Source organism: Narcine bancroftii, chromosome 2 (assembly GCF_036971445.1).
Source record: "Narcine bancroftii isolate sNarBan1 chromosome 2, sNarBan1.hap1, whole genome shotgun sequence".
In the NCBI taxonomy this organism is placed as follows: Eukaryota; Metazoa; Chordata; class Chondrichthyes; order Torpediniformes; family Narcinidae; genus Narcine; species Narcine bancroftii.
The window spans coordinates 203875875-203898578 of record NC_091470.1 but is presented as its reverse complement, the minus strand read 5'-3'; the positions used below and the strand labels follow the sequence as shown (position 1 = coordinate 203898578).

General features: G+C 49.7%; 3 protein-coding genes across 4 annotated transcripts in view; all 3 read right to left on the bottom strand.

Moving 5' to 3' along the window:
- Positions 1–17112, bottom strand: part of rangrf (RAN guanine nucleotide release factor) — a 33407-nt gene extending 16295 nt beyond the window's left edge. The window contains exons 1-3 of one of the 2 annotated variants that reach the window (XM_069920146.1): positions 16931–17112; positions 4139–4224; positions 2564–2680 (exon numbers count right to left, since the gene is read on the bottom strand). In XM_069920146.1, the coding sequence (XP_069776247.1) occupies positions 2564–2680; positions 4139–4221 (200 nt within the window). In that variant the 5' untranslated portion in view covers positions 4222–4224; positions 16931–17112. Of the gene's footprint in view, positions 1–2563; positions 2681–4138; positions 4225–15291; positions 15912–16930 lie in introns of those variants that run through there. The other variant, XM_069920147.1, reaches the window with a different exon arrangement.
- Positions 10019–16817, bottom strand: LOC138755011 (inverted formin-2-like). Its single transcript, XM_069920145.1, has 2 exons — positions 16385–16817; positions 10019–10309 (listed from the first exon to the last, which is right to left on the bottom strand). The coding sequence occupies exons 1-2, from the start codon at positions 16789–16791 to the stop codon at positions 10081–10083; spliced, it is 636 nt and encodes a 211-aa protein (XP_069776246.1). The 5' UTR covers positions 16792–16817; the 3' UTR covers positions 10019–10080.
- Positions 17113–20396: 3284 nt separating the features above from the next.
- Positions 20397–20909, bottom strand: LOC138753069 (RING finger protein 223-like). The gene has a single exon (XM_069915662.1). It carries the CDS (start codon positions 20907–20909, stop codon positions 20397–20399), a length of 513 nt encoding a protein of 170 aa, XP_069771763.1.
- Positions 20910–22704: the final 1795 nt, after the last annotated feature.

Genomic DNA, 22704 nt, shown 5'->3' with positions numbered 1-22704 from the left:
AGCGCCTTTGCTGTATTGAACTCCTTTCTCTTCTTCAGGAGTTCAAAACTTATATCTGGATAAATGAAGATTTTTTGCCCTTTGTACTCCAGTGGCTTATTGTCCTCTCTTACTTTTTCCATTGTTTTCTCCAGTACCTTTTCTCTTGTAGTATATCTTAGAAATTTTACTAAAACAGATCTTGGCTTTTGTTGTGATTGTGGTTTAAAGGCCAATGCTCTATGTGCCCTTTCTATTTCCATTTCTTGCTGTAGTTCTGGACATCCTAGGATCCTAGGGATCCAATCTTTTATAAACTCTCTCATATTTTTGCCTTCTTCATCTTCCTTAAGCCCCACTATCTTTATGTTATTTCTTCTGTTATAATTTTCCATTATATCTATTTTCTGAGCTAACAGTTCTTGTGTCTCTTTAACTTTTTTATTAGATTCCTCTAATTTCTTTTTTAAGTCCTCTATCTCCATTTCTACTGCTGCTTCTCGTTCTTGCACCTTGTCCATTCTTTCTCCCATTTCTCATAAGGTCATATCTATTTTATTCATTTTCTCTTCTGTATTGTTTATTCTTCTTCTTAAATCATTAAATTCTTGCGCTTGCCATTCTTTAAATGACTCCATGTATTCTTTAATAAGAGAAAGTATATCCTTTATCTTGCCTTTCCCTTCTTCTTCTATTTCACTGTTCTCTTCCTCTTCTTCTTCCTCAGGGTTGGCCATCTGTTGTTTCTTTGTTGCCCTTTTCTTCTCTTCTTTCTTGTTTTCGTTGTCTTCTATGTTCTCCTCTTGCTGCAGGTGTTCTGCAGCTGTCGTTGCCGGCTGTGGAGATCGACTCCCCAGCTGGTCACCCCTCCCGGTGTTTTTTTTTCATGCGCATCGCGCATGTGCGGTTGCGCACTTTTACTCGGCTCAGCGATCCATTTTTGTAGTCCATATTCTACCGACCTGAGGGAGCGGGTTTCTCTCTCCACCGCGGGCCTCTTCGAACAGTTAAGGCTTTTTCCTTCATCTTCCGTTGTCTTCACTTCCTCTCTTCTTACCGTTGGTTTCGACTTTTCTTTTTTCGTCGCCATCTTCTTTCCACCTTTATATTCACTTTACTTTGATTTTTATTTCTGTGCCTTTGTGTTTTGCTTTGTTTTTTCTGACTTTTCTAGAGAGGGCTGGAGTTCACCGTCCGGCCACTACTCCATCACTTGACTCCTCCCCCACCCCCCCTAACCCTTAACTCATGACTCCTCATTCCAATCTCACCTCCCCTCAAGGGGAAGAACCTATTCACATCTACTCTAACTATCCCCCTCATAATTTTAAATACCTCTATCAAATCCCCCCTCAACCTTCTACGCTCCAATGAATAAAGACCCAGTCGACTCAATCTTTCTCCATATTCTAGATATTGCAATCCGGGCCTCATTTTAGTAAATCTTCTCTGTACCCTCTCTATCTTATTGATGTCCTTCCTCTAATTTGGGGACCAGAACTGCCCACAATATTCCAAACTTGGCCTCACCAAGGCCTTGAACAATCTCAACATCATCTCCCAGCTCCTATATTCTCTTTGGCTTGGCTTCGCGGATGAAGATTTATGGAGGGGGTAAAAAGTCCACGTCAGCTGCAGGCTCGTTTGTGGCTGACAAGTCCGATGCGGGACAGGCAGACACGATTGCAGTGGTTGCAAGGGAAAATTGGTTGGTTGGGGTTGGGTGTTGGGTTTTTCCTCCTTTGCCTTTTGTCAGTGAGGTGGGCTCTGCGGTCTTCTTCAAAGGAGGTTGCTGCCCGCCAAACTGTGAGGCGCCAAGATGCACGGTTTGAGGCGTTATCAGCCCACTGGCGATGGTCAATGTGGCAGGCACCAAGAGATTTCTTTAGGCAGTCCTTGTACCTATTCTTTGGTGCACCTCTGTCACGGTGGCCAGTGGAGAGCTCGCCATATAACACGATCTTGGGAAGGCGATGGTCCTCCATTCTGGAGACGTGACCCATCCAGCGCAGCTGGATCTTCAGCAGCGTGGACTCGATGCTGTCGACCTCTGCCATCTCGAGTACTTCGACATTAGGGGTGTAAGCGCTCCAATGGATGTTGAGGATGGAGCGGAGACAACGCTGGTGGAAGCATTCTAGGAGCCGTAGGTGGTGCCGGTAGAGGACCCATGATTCGGAGCCGAACAGGAGTGTGGGTATGACAACGGCTCTGTATACGCTTATCTTTGCGAGGTTTTTCAGTTGGTTGTTTTTCCAGACTCTTTTGTGTAGTCTTCCAAAGGCGCTATTTGCCTTGGCGAGTCTGTTGTCTATCTCATTGTCGATCCTTGCATCTGATGAAATGGTGCAGCCGAGATAGGTAAACTGGTTGACTGTTTTGAGTTTTGTGTGCCCGATGGAGATGGATATTCTATGGTATGATTTATAAGGTGGGCATATGGGATGGAGGAAGGTAGATCACAGGGGCTGGAGGGTCAGGATTGAATACGGGTCTCTGGAGCTGGGAGGCATCGGCACTATCTGCTGCCCCATTGTGCTGCCTTAGGCCGGCACTGTGTTCTGTCACGTGGTCAGTATCTTACCTGACAGCTTCCTCATCAGGAACTTGACTCTGGTATTCCAGCAACTCAACGATGATGCTCTGGTCTGTATCACTGTGCAGAAATACCTCCTGGTTATCCGGGATTTCCCGGATCTCGCTGCAAGGAAACATTGAATAAATAAAGGAAGCCAGAGCTCCCAATTTGTGGGAAGTGTTCCACTTGTGGCCCACACCTCACCACCTTTCTGGGCCCCATAGTCCTTTCCAAGTGAAGCAGCATTTCACTTGTGAACCTGCAAGGGTCATCGACTGCACCCAGTGCTCTCATTATGGTCTCCTCTGCATTGGAGAGACTGGGAGATGGCTTTGCTGAGCACCTTGGCTCTGTCAGCATCAGTGACAGGGATCTCCCAGTGGACAACCATTTCAATTCTGTGCCCCACTCCCATGCTGACATGTCTGTCCGTGGCCTCAAGCACCATCAAACCAAGACCGCCCGTAAATTGGAGGAACAACACGATTTCCCGCCTGGGCGCTCTCCAGGCATTAACATCAACTTCTCCGGTTTCTGCTGGCCCACTTCTCGTTCGCCCTCTCTTCCTCAATCCCTCTGTCTTCTTCCCTCCAGCTCTCCACCCCTTTCCCTTGCCAATCACAGCGCCATCCCCTCTCCCACTGTTTGCTGCTGTGCCCTCCCTCTCTTATCCACCTATTACCTTCTCCCTGTGGGACCATGCTCCTCCCCTGGTCCTTCTCCCTCCACTATTTTGCCTACATTTTGCTCATATGTTGAACATGTTAAAATTTGCGGAAAATTTAATGTTATTTTGTGGCACTCTGGGACTTTTGCTGTAAAAGTTGGCCAACATAGAAAGCAAAGGATTATGGGACTGTCGCTGTAGAAGTAACTTAGGAGTTTCATTTCTGTCGAAGTGCTGCCACATAAATCAGTTGTAAAGCCTGTCTTATCTGTAAGGGAGACTTTAATTGTGACAGGGTGAGAATGAATGATTAGAGATAAAGAGTGATTGAAAGTCTTTGTAAGTTACTGGTTGAATGATCAAGGGAACTTGTTCCAAATTCCAATTTAATGAGCAAATATGTAAAGCTGTTTCCAATTAGCAAGAACAATTGAAACTGCACGTGGGCATTTGATCCAATTTACTATATAATCCCCTGTTGTATTGACCTTTGAGAAAGGACAAAGCCCTAGAGAAGAGTCACTGACTTTTCCTAATGCCCCCTCTCTCCCGCGAGCGTTACTACAGTTGAAGTAATAAACTGAATTTTAAACTGGTTCACAGCCCGGGCTGATTTTGACAAAAGACTCAAGACTGTAACATTGGTTATGTCTCTACCTGCTCTATAAAATATGTTGTTTGACCTGCAGAGGTTCTCCAGCATTGTGTTTTCACTTCAAGCAAGATATATGCAAACTTTCGTCTTTTACTTCTACCTGCTAACCCCTCCCTCTATTCCCTTTAAGGCTGCCCCGCCTTCCCTTCATCCCGAACGTCTGGCTGCGCATTTCTCTCTGGGGTCATTCCAAAATTTCTGGGGGATGGGGTGGGGGGGGGAAAGGTGGGTCACTTACGTCCCCGTGTGTTGTGCTTACCTGACGTCTATCGCATGAGGTGGGAGAATCATCGAGAACGAACCGCCAAACAATGCTCGAGTGTGGGTCCCGTTGGATGCCATCTCCTGAAGCAAAGAAGATACGTTATTAATTAAAATTTTAACGTTTTTTTTTAAATATTTTAACTAATTTTTTTAAACTCAGACACAGCAAGGTAACAAGCCCTTCCAGCCCACAAGCCAGTGCCATGCAAATACACCCATGTGACCAATTAACCTACTGACTCCCCCGTACTTCTTTTGGAATGCTGGAGGAAACCCACGCAGACACAGGGAGAACATACAACTCCTTACAGACAGCGTCGGATTCGAACTCGGCTGCTGGAGCTGTAACAGTGTTGGACTAGATCAGGATTAAGACCATCAACCTCAACCCCGTCATGGAATCCTTGATCCCTCATGGACCTGGAAAGGGCGAGGGTGGAAGCGGCGTTGGGCACTTACCGCCTTCTTCTCTGTTCCGTCAGTCCTTCACTCTATTTATTAAGAAGCCGAGGCTAAATACAACATGGCGGCCACCCAGGTCCCCGCTCTCGCGAGAGATTGGCTGCCACCGCCATAGGTGCTATTATCCGTTGATCCCCCTGTGCTTTCCACCGCAGAAGTTCAATGGACCCACCCCAACCAGCGTTATCGAACCCTTGGATAGCCCCATCGACTCTCCACAAAGGTCAATATCAACCGCTTTGGAGACACTCTGACTCATTTCAGCATCCCAGTTGATTACGTCCTTCCCCATTTCTTGTGGATGAGCACCCTCCCCCCCTTCTTGAGGGTTTAGCGAGGGACCTCGATTCATTTATTTTCATGTAATATTACAAGAAAGTACCTTCTGCCTGCTGCAAGACAAATAAAGAGTTGCCCAGCACCCATTACAGTACGAGAGAAAGAGAAGCAAATGAGAGTCCCTACAGAGACACTGAGAGTCTGTGGATTCGCCTCCAGTGCTCCTGTAGCCACACAGACTCTTGTTAGTTCCATTAGCAGTCTGGCTTCCAGATCCAACCTCCGACATGATCAGGATCACAATTTATTGCCACGAACATGTCACAAAATGTGTTGTTTTGCGGCAACACCTCAGGCCAAACATTCATGCAAACCACCTAACAAAATAATAAAAATAGTGCAAGAAAAAGACAAACTAAGTCAGTGTTCGGGGTTCAATGGTTGTTCAGGAATCTGATGGCTGAGGGGAAGAAGCCGTCCTTGTGCCGCTGAGTGCTCGTCTTCAGGCTCCTGTACCCTTTTCCCTGATGGTAGCAGAGTGAAGGGGGCCTGGTCTGGGTGGTGGGGAGTCTTTGAGGCAAGAGGCCACTTTCTTAAGACACTGCCTCATGTAGATGTCTTCAACTGGTGATAGCCCAGACTGAGTTAACGACCCTCTGGAGGTTTTATTCTTGTCCTGAGCATTGCACCTTCAAACCAGGCAGAATGCTCTCCATAGTACACCTGCAAAGGATTTTGAGAGTGTTCGGTGACACATTGAATCTCTTCAAACACCTCACAAGGTATAGTTGCAGGCAAGCCTTCTTTGTGATTGCATCATCATGGAGGCTCCAGGACAGATCCTCAAAGATGGTGACACCCTGGAATTTGACCCTCTCCACTGCTGATCCCTCGATGAGGACTGGGTCGTGTTCCCCTGATGTCCTCCTGAAGTCTACAATCATCTCCCTGGTTTTAGCTAACATTGAGTGCAGGATCAGGAAACCCTCCGCACCCGAGGCCCTACGGGAGCCTGTGGCATTGAAGGGAACCTTCTTGTTAGGGAGCGTCGCTGACACTGTGCTGGTCTTTGGGGTCCGAGCCGAAAGGCAAGTGTTACAATTCCAGAGGTCCCCAAAACTCAGCAGCAATAGATATTCATCACGACAAATATTTACTTAAACAAAAGTTGTTTTTAATTATCTTTAAACATGAAAACAGAATCAAACTTTCACATATCTCTATTAACTTAACTAACTCAACTTAACCCCCTTCTAATTCTAAGCGCATGTGTATATAATGTGTGTGTAAATTTAAGAAAAGTTCTTTGGTTCACAGTTTAATCTCACCTCCCATTCCTCCAAGTTCTCTGGTTGCAGGCAAATCTTATACTGTGCACAGAATTTAACATGTATAATATTCACCAGGCTTTCATGCTCAAAAGGTAAATGGTTACCGCTCAGGAAGGTTCTTTGTAGGTTTGCAGAGTGATTTGTTGTTCCAGGATTTTCACAACTGAGGTACCACCATTAGTCACCTCAATATCTTGCTGATTAAACTTTCCCCATCAGGGCTCTCCAGATGGTAACCTCTTTCTTTCAGGCTACCACAAAGTTCCTTTCTGTTCCACTTATTCCAAAATAAACATCTGACAAATAGTGCTTCCAGTCTTCCGCCGCACTGGAGCTTCTGTTTCAGTTCCAACCAGTTTCTGCTGGCTCTCAGTTCCAGCAAGCCTTCAGTGTCACACACACTGGCTGAGAGAACTTGCTCCACCCCCTCTCTCTCTCCAACTGCCAGAAAGCCCATGTGACTCTCTCACTTGCAAAACCCCTGACCTCTTCCAGCAAACAGTAGAGTTAGTCTTCTGCTCCCATCTGTTGTTTTAGGTAAACAAACTTCTCATTGACCTTTGAGTGAGCAAAGATGTCCAACACAACCGACCTGACTCCAGTCCAAGACAATGGTCTCTTCATTTCATGACATAATTTCAATGAGCATCTACTTGTGAAATCTGCAAAGCATTCTCCATAGTTTCTGTAAAGTCATTGAATATGAATTCTTCAGTATTTCAAATAAGATCTGTTTTAAAATGTATGTATGCTACCTACTCTAATTTTACCAATTTATCTCCCAAATATATTCCATTACACAAGAAAGACAGCACAGGTGAAAGGGAAGGTTATACATGCAGCAGCCAGATGCTCCAAATCCCCAGTTGAAAACATAATGTTCCCTCGGACACTCCAGTAGCACTGACATATACTGCGATGAATTACTTTGGAGAGGTCTAGACCCACTGCAACTCGCCTACCGTCACAATCTTTCCACAGCAGATGCAATATCACTGGTTCCCCTCTCAGCTCTGAATCACCTGGACAACAGCAACTTATACATATCCTGCTCTTCATCAACTGCAGCTCAGCCTTCAACAACTCTATCTTGGAGAGAGTGGAGAGCACCAAGTTCCATGGGGTTCATTTAACTAGTGATCTATTGTGGACACAAAACATCTCCTCACTTGTCAGGAAGGTGCAACAGTGACTGCACTTCCTGAGAAGACTGGAGCAGGCAAGACCACCGGCCCCCGTCACGTCAACCCTCTATCGAGAGTGTCCTGGCCCGGCTGCATCAGAGCGTGGCACAGTTGCTGCAGAGAAATGAATCGGAGGTCAGTCCACAGGACCATCAAAGTGGCAAAGAGGATCACTGGAGTTTCCTTCCTCGCGTCTCCCCTCCCCACACCCCAGCGACATGATCTACCAGGATCGATGTCTGAAGAGAGTGCGCAAAATCATCAAGGACCCCCTTCCACCCTGCACACGGTATCATTCAGCTGCTCCCGTCGGGAAAGAGGTCCAGGAGGATCAGAGCCAGCCCCACCAGGCTGAGGAGCTTTTTCCCACGGGGCAGTGAGAATGCTGAACGACCAAAGGAACAGTGTGCACTAACCCTCCAAGACTCTCACGTTCATTAAATAATATTTATTTGTATCTATGAATACGTCCTGCGTGTGTATTGTTTGTCTGTATGTGTGTGATGTCTGGTTGTGTGTCTACATGTTTTGCATCGAGGACTGGAGAACAGTTTGTACTTGTGTAATCAGGTGACAATAAACTCAACTTGACATTATTCCCTCAGTGCTCGTCAACATGCTCCAAACCCCGGACCTCTGCATTCCCCCCCCCCCCACAACATGATCCTTGACTTCCACACAAGACCACAGTCAATACAAATTGGAAACAATGTCTCCTCCTCACTGACAATCAACACTGGCGCACCCCAAGGATGCGGGGCTTAGCCCACTGCTCTGCTCACTCTACACCCACGACTGCGTGGCCAGGCACAATTTCAATGCTATCTATAAATCTGCTAATAACACATCAGTTGTTGGCAGAATCACAAGCTGCATTCTGGTGGCCAGAATACCCAACTGTAAGGCTGCCTATTCTACCCCAATGCAGCTGTTGGGCCATCTGAAAGTGAAGAACCCAGCCAGGAGGAGCACTTACCTAACTCTCCTCCTGTAGGTATATTCTCCGGTTTGGAGAATCCCCCATTGCATCTAAAAGCAGCAATGGGACTACGGCCACAGTTTAGGAGCCAGCGTTCGCTCGGATGCTGCTCTCCTTCAGCTGACACATTCAGGTGACAGAAAGGCATCTTCTCTGTTGCCACCTGAACCTCCCAGCTTTACTCCCCCCCAGCCACGTCTGCCGGCGCATTATCTGTACTCCAGCATCTGAAAGCGGCTACAGATAGCATTGAGGAAGTGTACATGAGGGAGAAAGATCAGCTTGGTGGTTGGTGTCACAACCACCACCTTGCACTCAACGTTAACAAAACTAAGGGGAGGACTGTGGACTTCAGGAGGAAGTCAGGAGAACATGACCCAGTCCTCATCAAGGACTCAGCAGTGGAGAGGGTCAAGACCTTCAAATTCCTGGGAGCCAACATCTCCGAGGATCTGTCCTGGAGCCTCCATTTCGATGCAATCACCAAGAAGGTTCCCCAGTGGCTACACTTTGTGATGTGTTTGAGGAGATCTGGTATGTCACTCTCGCAAACGCCTACGTGGACAGCATTCTGGCTGGTTGCATCAATGTCTAGAATGGAGATGCCAACCCTCAGCACAAGAAAAAGACTCCCGAGGGTTGTTAACTCGGCCTGCGACATCACAGGCACCAGTCTTCACTTCACCGAGGTCGTCTTCAATAGGTGGTGTCTTAAGAAAGCAGCCTCCATCCTCAAAGATCCCCCACCGCCCAGGCCAAGCCTTCTTAACTCTGCTACCATCAGGAAAATGGTACAGGAGCCTGAAGATGAGAACTCAGTGGCACAAGGACGGCTTCTTCCCCTCCGCCATCAGATTCCTGAATGATCAATGAACCACAGACACTGCCTAACTTTGACTTTTTCTTGCACCATTTTGAAAGGTGGTTTATATAGATGCTTTCACAAAACAACAAATTTTGTAACATGTTTGTGAAATACAACGTGTTCACAATCACTACTCCGGAGACAAAGTCTTGGAGAACAAGTTTCGTTTTTTTTTTGTGGGTCTGCAGAGCAGAGTGTCTTAGTCCCAAGACACATCAGAGATTCAAAATCGTCACTCTTTTGAACAATTCTGTGCTTAGCAAAGATACCTCCCCTTACAACTCCTCCCAATCGGGGCCTCAATGGTTCATAGTCTTCCTATTACCCCTCTCACCCTCCCCGATCCTACCACGTATTTCTGATTAAACTACATCAGCATAGATTTGGTGGTCCCTTCTGCTCTCCTCAAACCATTGGAGCATATGTTTAATCTTTTGCTGCTCATCCCCTGCAGGCCTCAGCACTATTTGCCATGGCGCAATTAGGCTGGTCCCAGAGGAAACTAATCGTGTGATGAGATACCTTAAAACTGCCAATCCGACGAACGGAACCACCAGGATAATTGGGTCATAAATAGCAAGATGGATCAGCCATTGACCCCAGACTTTCAGGCCCCAATCACCCCATGTCCAATCTTCCCAACCGGTCTCCTTCCTGTACCAGTTTCAGGCCTCTCGGATTTTCTCTCTTTGCTCTCGCACGTGAGAGGCCAGATCTGAGATACTGGCAGAGGCATCCTTAGCACTCCCTCCCAATCAAGGCACATAGCAACATATAATATACAAAACACAAAGGTCCCATTTTATTTCTTCAAGCAACAGTAAGTCTTTTGATCTTTCACTTCTCCTCTTCCGCTGGTGGGTCCACCGGGCCTTTTATTCTTGAACCTCTTCTTTTGTCCGGACAGCAATTTCCGTGGTCAACAGCACCAGGTATGGGCCAGTCCACTGGGGTTGGAGTTTCTCCTCCTTTCACGACTTTATTAGGACGCAATCTCCAGCGTTCACGGGATGGATGGGGAAATTGAGGGGAGGGCTCTGCGCCAGCAAACCCTTGGTCTTTAAATCTGCAAGTGAACAGGAAACTGCCTGTAAATAGTTCCTTAAAAATACATCATTTCTCTCAATCATAAGTATGCCCTCTCCCCGCCCCAGGAAGGGAAGTCCAAATAGCATCTCATAAGGGGACACCCTGATGTCCTGCCGCGGGGCCGTCCGGATTCTGAGGAGAGCATTTGGTCCAGGTCAGTCTAGTCTCCTCCCTCAGCTTCATAATCTGCATCTTAAAAGTCGCATTGATTCGCTCCACTCTTCCCGAGCTTTGCGGATGCCAAGGGGTATGCAGTTTCCACTCTATTCCTAGAGCCTTGCAGATCAAACTGTGGACCTTGGAGGCGAAGTGAGTTTCTTGGTCTGAGTCGATAGACTTGGTCACTCCATACCGGGGAACTATTTGTTCCAAGATTATCTTAGCTACTACCTGTGAGGTGCCACTGGCTGTGGGAAACAACTCCATCCACCTGGTGAAGTGGTCCACTGTTACCAGTAAGAACCTCCATCGCTGGACCTTAGGGAGTTGGGTGAAATCCACTTGTATCCTTTGGAATGGCCAGATCACCAGTGACTGTCCTCCCCCAGACATGGTCCTCGTGATCTTTCCGTTACCCTTAGGTAAATCACAGAGCGAGCCACTGTTTGTTTCACTAGGGTGTAGACCCCTCTGTAAGCAGACGTTCATAGAAAGGCATCACACACCGTGAGCGTAATTCTCCCAGTAGTTGTCTGGTAATCTCCTTATTCAACAGTTGTCTCTCATTGAGGAGCCACCATCTTCTGTCGTCCGTCTTCTTCACTCCCGTCTTCTCCACTTGTTCCTCCTCAGAGAGGGAAAAGATAGGCACCTTTTTCAGCCCTTCCCTGAGGGGTATCAATGTCATCAGGTGCACTGTTCCTGATCGCGCCGTCTGCCAGGCCACTTCGTCAGCCATCCGGTTTCCTTGGGCCTCTGGCGAGTTTCCCTTCTGGTGTCCCGGCACATGTACTACAGCAATTCTTTCTGGTTTAAGTAATGCTTCCAGAGTCTTCTCGATTAATTGTTTGTGGGCTAATTCTTTTCCTCTTGATGTTATCATCCCCCACTCCTTCCAGATCATCCTGAATGTGTGTACCACTCCGAACACGTACCTTGAATTTGTGTATATGGTACCTTCTTGCCCCTCCAACAGTTCCAAGGCTCTCATTAGGGCATACAGTTCGCAGGACTGAGTGGACCAACTCCCAGGCAGATGCCCGGCCTCCACCTCAGTTCCGGTGACCCCATCAACTGCATCTCTTCCCATCTATATAGCTTGACGAGCCAACTATGAACCACCTGTATCCTTCCAAGAGGGACTCCTCTTCCAAGTCTCGTCTTTTCGTCTGCAGCTCTATCACCTCACTGCAGTCATGTCCTAGATCCTCTGGTTCCTTATCTTCTTCTGACGAGTATAGAAACTGGGAAGGGTTCAAGCTTTTGTCTGTAACAATGTTTAGGTCATTTTTTTTCCCCCATCAGGATTGTCTCATACATCAGAATTCTCCAGTCCGTCAACCATCTATGGGACTTCTCAATCAGGATTGTTCTAACTGTGTGGGGAGTAAACACAACCAGACTTCCTCCGAAGGTAAATTTTTGACTTTCCTCAACCAGTATGGCTGTGGCCACGGCCGCCTGAATACATTCCGGCCATCCTCATGACACTAGGTCTAACATCTTCGAGAGGAATACCACAGATTGCCTTTGTCCCCCCTCTTTTCTGGGTTAACACTCCCAAGGCTACCCCTTTCTCCACATTTACAAACAAGTGGAAGGGCTGAATAATACAAGGCAAAGCCAGGACCGGGGCATTAATCAAATCATTCTTCAAATAGACAAACTCCTGTTGTTCTGCAGAGCTCCATTCTACCTTTTCTTCCTCCCCTCCCAACTTGTCGTATAAAAATTGGACTTTCTGCACATTTTTATCTATCCACAATCAGCAATACCCGATTAATCTGAGGAATTTCCTTATCTCTTTCTGATTTTTAGGCATGGGTAGGCCGGTGATGCCAGCGATTTGTTCAAGCCTGATCCTCCTTCCCTGGCTAATCAAATGTTCCAGATCATTTACTTCTTGTTCCACAAATTGTAACTTGTGCTTGAATACCCTTTAGTCCTTTTTCTCCTAGGAAGTTTAATGGTGGATTCTCGAACTTGATCTTTCTCAGATCCCGATATTAACAGGTCGTCTACATATTGTATTAGCTGTGTCCCTGGGGTGCCTGAGTATTCTTCCAGTACTTGCTCTAAGACTTGTCCAAATAGGTTGGGGGATTCTGTCATCCCTTGGGGGAGGACTGTCCATTGACAGAGAGGGTGGTCATTTGTGACAGTCATATAACCATATAACAATTACAGTGTGAAACAGGCCATCTCGGCCCCTCGTCCGCACTGATTTGAGTGAACTCCTCTAGTCCCACCTACCCGCTCCTTGCCCATAACCCTCCAACCCCCTCCCATCCATGCACTCGTCCAACCTTCTCTTAAATGACAAAACTGACCCTGCTGCAACCACCTCTTCTGGAAGGTCATTCCACTCGGCCACCACTCTCTGAGCGAAGAAGCTTCCTCTCGTTACTTCTAAAGTTTTTCCCCCTAACCCTTAACTCATGACTCCTCATTCCAATGTCACCTCCCCTCAAGGGGAAGAGCCTATTCACATCTACTCTATCTATCCCCCTAATTTTAAATACCTCTATCAAATCCCCCCTCAACCTTCTACGCTTCAATGAATAAAGACCCAGTCGACTCAATCTTTCTCCATATTCGAGATATTGCAATCCAGGCCAAATCTTCTCTGTACCCTCTCTACCTTATTGATATCCTTCCTCTAAATTGGGGACCAGAACTGCCCACAATATTCCAAACTTGGCCTCACCAAGGCCTTGAACAATCTCAACATCACCTCCCAGCTCCTATATTCTATGCTATGATTTATATGGTGGGCATTGATACTGCTGTTTTCTTCCCGATTGAGGGTCTTCCCACTCAAAGGCGAATAATCTCCGGCTTTCCTCAACCAATGGGCAGCTCCAAAAGGCATCCTTCACTGAACACGGAACCACTCGTGCTCTGGGGGAATTCGATTCAGTATGGTATTGGGGTTTGGGACCACAGGGTGTCAGGCCTGGACAATCTCAAAGGTCCTGGACCAAGCGGAAAGTCCCATCTGCTTTCCGTACAGGGAGGACTGGGGTGTTATAGGGGGACATGCAGCTTTCTTGCACTCCATCCTGCAGCAAATTCTCAATGACCAGCTGGAGGCCCCTCCGTCCCTCCACAGAAATGGGATATTGCCTCACCCGCACCAGGCGGTACCCCTCCTTTAGGGTTATTTTGAGTGGGGTTAACTGTAATCCCTCCCCCCCCCCCCCCCCACTGTTCCCTGCTCCGGCCCAGACCCGGTCCTCAATGTCCTGAATTTCTTCTTCCTTCAACGGGTACAGCTGCACCATTATGCGCCCTCCTACTGGGGCGGTTCCTACTTCCAGTTGGATTTGCACGTCCCGTTCCCATCAAATTCACCCCAGCATGGGGAAACCAGAATCAGATCCTCGACCGCCTCCCTGTCCCTGTACTTTACTCATACTCCGTTGATCAGAGGTGTCTCCATGACTCTCCCTCCCACTCCCGACATTCGGATATTTTCCTTCCCCACTGACATGTCTTGTGGGGCTCAAATCACACTGGATCTCTCCGCTCCTGAGTCCACCATAAAGACTACTTCTTCCTCTTGGGGTCTTAATTTCAGGTTTACTAGGGTTCCTGTCAATATCCGATTGACCCCAAGGAGTGGAACCCCTGACACCCCTATTCCTTGTCCTCCATCAATCAGAGCATAAAATCGAGTCTCCCTTCTCCGCTTCCGGCTTCAGATGCCCTTCTTCATTACAGTAGTAACATCTCAAGGGTCCCGTCTTCCAAGCTCCCCCTCTTTCCTGCTCTCTTCTTCCGCTTCTCGCCGTGCCCCTTCCTCCCCTCGGGGCTATCTGCCTTTCACATTCCCACGTCTTTTCGACCACTTGCTTTACCGCCTGCATCATCACTTTTGCCGTTCCCTTTGGTTTCTCGTCGTCCTTCCGGAACCTTCTGTGCCTCTCTTAACAACTGGTCCAGAGACTTCTCATTCCAGTCCTCCATTTTCTCCAGTTTCTTTTTAATATCGGGCCAGAATTTAGTGACAAAGTTTGTTCGAAAGAGTTGCTGCCCTGCCTCCGAATCTGGATTTACACCCGAATATTGTTGCGTGCTCCTCCGTAACCTCTGCAGGAAAGCCATTGGCATTTCGTCCTTCGCCTGCCAGTTCTCAAAAGCTCACTCAAAATTTTGACCCTTCAGCACCGATTCTCTTATCCCTTTTACTATTAATTCCCTCAAATCCCACGTGTTCCTTCTCCCCTCTTCCTGTTGTTTGTCCCAGTTTGGTTGGACAATAGGGAATTTAGTTTCTGCCGCTGCACCCTGTTGGTTCCCGGGTGGATGTTCCCTTTCCCAAATTTTCAGTCCTGTCTGCCGGATCATCTGCCTCTCTTCCGTGGTAAATAAGGTCCCCATTATCGACTGCGTCTCATCCTAGGTATAGGGATTGGTCGAATTGTTCTGCCAAGCCTAGGTGGTCTTCCAGACTTTTCATCTCCTTCTTAAAGTTTTTTACTTCCACACTGGTGAGGGGAACATTTACAAATCCCAGAGTTCCGTTCCCTATCGGAACTTCCCGAAGGGGAAACATCAGTAGGTTTGATTGTGCCGTTTTTTCACTCTTTTGTTTTCCCCCACTCCCAGTTTCCTAACATTCGCCCCAAAGGACTATCTGGTGGTATCTCAGTTCTGGGACCCTCATTTTGGGGTCCCTTCTTCTCCTGGGTCTCATCATTTCTGGTACACTGATTACCCATTTTTCCTGTCAGTCCATAAACCCCTGACAAACTATCCCCAGTCACCCGAGTAATATTTAATAGTCAATTTTCTTACCCGGGTCCCATGCACGAGTCTCCCGACAACTACCCCTCCTGCTGGAGTTCCCTCTGTTCTCCAGAGTCTCCTGTCCAGATATCACTCACTCAAACCGTTGACGGCAAACAAGAAAATCGAAGACTGCTGAAATCAGTGGGGTGCACCTTCTCGTCCTTCAGTAGCCGGTCGCCGAGCAGTGGGAGTAGCGATCCCGGATGAGCCTCCAAGTTTGTGAAATACAACGTGTTCACAGTCACTACTCCGGAGACAAAGTCTTGGAGAACAACTTTCGTTTTATTTGTGGGTCTGCGGAGCTGGGTGACTCTTAGTCCCAAGACACACCGAAGATTCGAAATTGTCACTCTTTTGAACAATTCTGTGCTTAGCAAAGATACCTCACCTTCCAGCTCCTCCCAATCGGGGCCTCAATGGTTCACAGTCTTCTTATTACCCCTCTCACCCTCCCCGATCCTACAAGGTTCCTCCTTGTTCATACATCGCATGTTATGTTAATCAAGCAGTTTCATTATTGGGGCATCAAAGTTAATATTTACATTCTCAGAAGTCGGGTTTTGACCGGTTTAAACCAGAACTTGTTATCCTTGGAGATTCTGACACACAGTTAGTCCCTACTAACTGTTGGCTAACTACTCTCAAGTGCTAATCTAATCACATTCCACCACCTTTCACAATGTTCATGGCAATAAATTCTGACTCTGAACAGAGGCTACTTGCACAAACACTATCTGCTTACTCTATAAGGAGGTTCCCCAGTATTGCTCCTTGCTGGGTTACAACACATGAAATGGCCCCTCAATGGGTACCATGATCCCCTGGCAATGCCCCACACTGGGAAATGCCTCCACTGGCACTGTCCTGCACACGACAGGCCACACTGGCACATCCCCCCACTGGGGAGACTGACCTGCTCATGGCACTTCCCCACACTGGGAAACCTGCCTCCACTGGCACAGTCCCACACTGAGAACAGGCCAAACTGGCACTTCCCCACAATGGAGGGGGACAGGTCTCCACAGACACTGCCCCACACTAGGAAACATGCTTCCACTGGCACTATCCCACACTGGGGACAGGCCACACTGGCATTTACCTCCACTGGGGGGCTCCACTAGCACTGCCCTGCACTGGTGGAGGCCTCCACTGGCACTGGCCTGCTCTGGCGAGGACTGGCTCCACTAGCGCTGTCCCGCACTGGGGCAAGGCGAGACAGGTCCCCACTGGCAGTGCCCTGCACTGGGGAACAGGCCGACTGGCACTACCCTGGACTGGGGTGGGGGGAAGAGACAGGCCTCCACTGGCGCTGCCCTGCACTGGGGTGGGGGGGGGGGGGAGAGACAGGCCTCCACTGGCACTGCCCTGCACTGGGGTGGGTGGAGAGACAGGCCTCCACTGGCGCTGCCCTGCACTGGGGTGGGGGGGGGGAGAGACAGGCCTCCACTGGCACTGCCCTGCACTGGGGTGGGGGGAGAGACAGGCCTCCACTCGCACTGGCCTCATCTGCCCCCGACCCGAGAGAACCTCAGGCCCCCGTTGCCCCCTAGCGGCCAGGATGACCACAGCGCCATCAGACACACGCGAACTGCGGTCACGTGACGCCGCCAGCGAGCGCCCCCACCCCCATTCCCCGCCATCCTACCTTGAGAAAGGCGCTTGTCTCACTCCTCTCCGCGGGGACCGTGTCGACTGAACGCTAGGCGCGAAAAGGTCGGCCGCTCCCGCTGATCCGCTCGGCTCAACTCCCAGGGACCTTGGCTCGAACGGCGAAGGCGGAGCACGTGACGGACACGGCCGAATCCCTGCCCGAGCCCTACCGGATATACCCGAACTCCCAGAGGCCTCTGCAGGAAAATGTCCGAGGCCGAGCTCCGGAAATGCCCGAAGCGCGGCCGGAGATGCCTGGTGTGGCCAGAGATACCCTAAGTCCGGCAGGAGATACCTGAAGCCTGGATAGAGATCCTTGTGCTCGGCCAGAGATGGATGAAGCCTGGACGAAAATGACCAAAGCCTGGCTGGAGATGACCGAAGCCTGGACAGAGATCCCCGAGCCTGGCCAAAGATGGACAAAGCCTGGCCGGAGATGACCGAACCCTGACCGGAGATGGACAAGTCCTGGCCGGAGATGTCCGAAGCTTGGCTGGAGATGACCGAAGCTTGGACAGAGATCCCTGAGCCTGGCCAAAGATGGACAAAGCCTGGCTGGAGATGACCAAAGCTTGACCAGAGATGGACAAATCCTGGCCAGAGATGACCGAAGCCTAGCCGGAGATGGTCAAGTGTGTTGTGGGTCGCCTCACTTTCATCTCCCACAGTGTTTCTTTACAGAACCGCAAGGCATTTGTAGGCCAAGGGGTTCTCAACCTTCTTCTTTACGCTCACATCCCACTTTAAGTCATCCCGATGCCATCGGTGCTCTGTGATTAGTAAGGGATGCTTAAGGTGGGATGTGGGTGGGAAGGGAAGGTTGAGAACCACTGCTCTAGACCCAATTGCCACTGAAATATTTTGCTTGAGAAAAATCGTCATTGGCCCATTTCCTTTGGAGTTCTGAAACCGTGCACATAACAAGACAACAAGGGACGATTAAAACAGGGGTTTTCAAACTTTTTCTTCCCACCCACATCCCACTTTATGCAACCCCTTACTAATCACAGAGCAATGATGGAATAGGGATTACTTAAAGTGGGATGTGAGTGGAAACAAAAAGGTTGAGAACCACTAGCTAGAGATTGATTTGAGGACTCTTACTTGTGCACCTTATTGATTTTCTTTTTGTCCTCGCTGTATTGCACAGTCAGTTTGTTTACATTCATTATCTGTTCGCAATTCATTATGTGTTTACATGTTTACGCTGTGCACAATTTATTTTCTGCATGACCAATTAGTGGTAATTCTGCCGCACCGCAAGCAAAGGGAATCTCAGGGTTCTAGGTGATGTCATGAATGTACTCTTGACAGTGAATCGGAAATCGGAGTTGTCACATTACATCCATGTACTCAGTGGCCAGACCCATGAAGGCAAGCGACCACATTCCTGCTTCACTACCCCGTCGCCACTTTAATGTCAACCTATGTCTCTCCATTCTTCAATACTGTCAAGGGCCCTGTCATTTTGTTTTTAACATTCAAACTTTATTCAAACTACAACATTACAAAACACAAGCACACTCAAGGCTACAACTAAAAACCACCATAAACATGTGGCAACAAAACCATGGGAAGCAGTGATCACGACAGCCTCTCTATTTCACAGTATGACACATCAAAATAAAACACCATTTTTCACATCAACCACACAGCCGACTCCTTGGGGGGGCCCCACCATTCCCAGAACTCAGCCACAGTCCCCTCAGATGCTACATGCTCCCGCATCCCACCACGCACAGCCCCGGATGTAACCCCGGGGGGGACGGCCAGGCAGTCGGCTCGCCCCATGCCCTCGACCGCCTGCCGCCTTGGCCCATGACCGGCCAGTTTTGCCAACTTCAACAGCAACCCCACAAGGAGATCAACCGAACGCCAGCCTTCCCCCTCCATCTGCACCGGCGGTCGTCGATCAGGAGCCGTGGGGGCTGAAGTGCAACCAGAATTTGAGGAGGAGCCCCTTCAGGTGGGTGGGGGGGGTTGCTGGAGTCTCATGCACTCCACAAAGATGTGGTACCCCGTCTCCTCCCAGGGCACTGCCATTTACTCTATGAGGCTTGTCCTCATTTCATTTGGAAAATGTGTCTCGCAAGGCAAGATTAGCAGGGCTGGGACTTTTCTCAGAAGGTAGAGGTCTCCAAGATTCTGAGAGGCTTAGACAGGGTGGACAGTTAGTACTTGTTTCCCAGGGCGGGAGCAGCAAACACCAGAGGACGTCTGTGCAAAGTGATGGGAGGGAAGTTTAGGGAAGACGTTAGGGGTAAGTTTTTAACTCCAAGACTTGTGGGTGCCTGGAATGCCTTGCTGGGGAGGCTGGTGGAGGCTGGAACATTAGGGGCATTTAAGACAGACACACAGATGAAAATAGAGGTTTATCAGGTAGGGAGAGTTCAGTACATTTTTTTAAGGAATATACGGGTCAGCACAACATCAAGGGCTGAAGGGTCTGTACTTGCTGTAGTCTTCTATGGTCTATGTTCTATGTTAAATTTCCAAGAGGATTGATAAGGACATTGTAAAACCCTGGCAAATTTCCACAGACGTGTGGAGGGAAGTGTACTGACCGGCTACATCTGGTGTGGGAGGGTCACCAATACCCCTGAGTGGAAAAAGCCCTGCAAAAGGTCATGGACCCAACCCAGGACGCCACAGGCAAACCCCTCCCCACCGGTGAGAACATCTACGGGGGAACGCTGCCATCGGAGAGCAGCAGCAATCATCAAGGATCCACACCACCCAATGCACGCTCTGTTCTCGCTGCTGCCATCAGGAAAGAGGTCTTGGGGCCACAGGACTCACCCCACCAGGTTCAGAACCCCTCCACCATCAGTCTCCTCAACGACAAACTCAACCAGGGACTCATTTAAGGACTCTTGGCACATTGTTTATCACTGAATATTTATTCTCTGTATTGCCTGGTCAGTTCGTTTACATTCATTTCCTTCTTTTGTTATGTACCTTTTCTTGAGTAAATTTTTGCACTATCCCTAAGTAGAAATGCGCCGCACTGATTCAGCAGGTTCGAATCCTGCGCTGTTTGTTAGGAGTTTGTACGTTCTCCCCATGTCTGCGTGGGTTTTCCCCGGGGCTCCGGTTTCCTCCCATCATTTAAATCGTGCCGGGAGTGTAGGTTAATTGGGTGTGATTGGGCGGCATGGGCTCGTGATCCGAAATGGCCTGTTACCATGCTGCATGTCTAAATTTAAAAAAAAATAAATTTAACAAGAATCTCAGGGCTGTATGTGATGTCACGTATATGCGTGCAGGGCATTGGATCTGGCCACTCAGCTCATCTGGGTTTGTTATCCACACACATGAGCGCAATACTGGATATTCCTGCACTGAACGCAGCCAAGACTGAAACCTGCATTCAATGCGGCCTAAACCAAATCCTCCCAGACTCCACAGCCAGAGGGAGGGGGTGGGGGAAATTCCAGGGCGCAGTGACCCAGGGCTTGGTGCTAGAGGAGGCGAGGGCCCAGGATGAAGGCCAGGACGCAGGCCAGGATGAAGATGACAGACAGCCGGGCTGCTGCGTGTGCCAGGCAGACCAGGCCACGCCACCCCTGGCCTCGTTGGGAGAGGGAGAAGCCCGGGACAGCCGGAGACCCCAGTCCTCCCCCTCGCTCCACCCTCAGGCTAACGGTGGGCAGAGTGACCATGGTGGTCTCGCCAGAGTCCAGGGACAGGATGACCCGCTGGCCCAGCGCGGCCGCTGACAGCCCGGCGAGGGCATGCTCCTGGTGAGGAAGGCCCAGCACGCCAGAAGCCCCCAGCTCCGTGTCGTGCCTGCAGAGCGGGCAGGATATCCGGCGGGGCCCCCACAACTGCTGGCCCTCCAAATGCACCAGGCACTCGGTGCAGAAAGCATGCAGGCATTCCAACTCCCGAGGACACCTTCCGGCCCAGTTATAGTCCTGCCGGCAGATGGAACACTCCAGGTCCCGCTCACCAACTGGGCAAGAGGTCACCATGGCTTCCCTATCCCCTTCCAGGGCATGGTCCCCACCTGGAGAACCTACTCGGAAAGGGGGAACAGAGAGTTCTGGGCAGTCTGCCAGCTTCTCTCTCCCTCTCAGAAAACCCCAGGCCTGCCCCCCTCACTCCTTCAGTTTCTTGCCAGCCGCTCCCTTTCAACCTCTCACCAGGTGGTCTTACCTTTGGGGGAGAAGCAAAGGAGGCCCTACGGGACAGTTGCACACGGGGGAGGACCAGCCAGGGGGCTTTGCGGCTGGAAGACCTGCACGTTCAGCGGGGCTGCTGGTGACAAGAGGCAAGGGACTGGCTGTAGGGGTACCAGGTGCCGGAACCGGGACGTGAGGCAGCTGCTGAGGATGCTGGAAGTTTCCTGACCGTATCGGAGGGTTGGATCTGGAGCTCAGGCCACCGATGGTTTGGACTGGACTCTGTGTAGCCGTGGAAATGCTGGAGGTGAATCCACAGACGCTCGGTGAACTCTCTTTTGCTTTCCTTTCTCTGACCGAAAGAGGCACATTAGGCAATTTCTGCTGATGGCGAATCTGTCCGCCTTACACGGGCACAAATAGTTTCATGTAATATCACCCTGTTTTATTACAACAATGGATTGAATCTTGATTTCTCTGGGAAAAGGCCAGTTGGGGACAGGAGGAATCAGGCACCTATTTCAGGGAGTGACATGAAACTGACACCCAATTCATCCCTTTCTTCCCCAGATTGTGCCCTTTATACACTCCTCCCCCAACCCGGGCGAGACCTGCCCTTCCCGTCAGCCGGGGAGCAGACACTGATCGCTCCTGCTGCAGAGTAAACTGCCGGCTCCAGGGATTTAGCCCAACAGTGGTGGATCCCCGCTGGCACCCACGCCCAGAGGACCGTCCCACAGGGGAATTCGCAGTCTCGTTGAGGATCCTCTGGAGGAGGGGAGCGATAGATGGCGTGGCAGGCGAGCCGAGTCGACCGATTGATATCAGGACCCTGAGGGGGTGCCTGCTGAACTCTTCACCTTCCCTGCAAACTGGGTTTCGATCCCCCCTGTCCCATCTGACGCACTAAACCCAATGCTGCCCTCTCCTCGGGATCCGGGACAATTGGATGCCCACGGGAGGCGTCTCCAGCTTCCAGAGGACCAGTCAAACTCTCAGCAAGGCTGCCAAAGCTGAACCTTTTCCCCCGTGGTTTCTCTGCAGTGGCTCCTTCACACTCATGAAAGGGGGCGCAGCAGATGGGAACATCCAGCAGCAAGTTCCCGTGGCAGCTCGGAGATGGATCCCACTGTTCCCCTTCACCGATTCCAAGCCCTGGGGCCACCGAGGCTCTGCGGAGATGGAAAACAAAATGAGAGGTGTCAAGGGAAAGGTGACCTCAAGGGCCACGTGGGCAGAAACGTGAGAGTCTGCAGACACGGCGATTGTAGTTAAAAACACAGAGCTGGGACGCAAGGGGTCACTGAAGATGCTGGAGGTTTCCTGAGCACTTAAATTTTAAATTTCAGGCACATAGCACAATAACAGACCTTTCGGCCCACAAGCCCCTGCCGCCCAAATGACCGACAACCTTCTGTACGCTTTTGAATGGTGGAGTGGGAGGGAAAATGGAGTGCCTGGTGGGACACGGAGAGAGTGTACAAACTCCTTAGAGGCACAGCACTGGATTCGAACCTGGGCCGCTGGTGCTGTAACAGCATGGCGCCGACCACTACGCCAACCGGCCTTCTTCAAGGCGAGAGCAAAAAGCAGGAAGGAGCCGGAAATAAAAGGCTGCGGAGGAGGGGGAGAAAAGGGCAGGGGG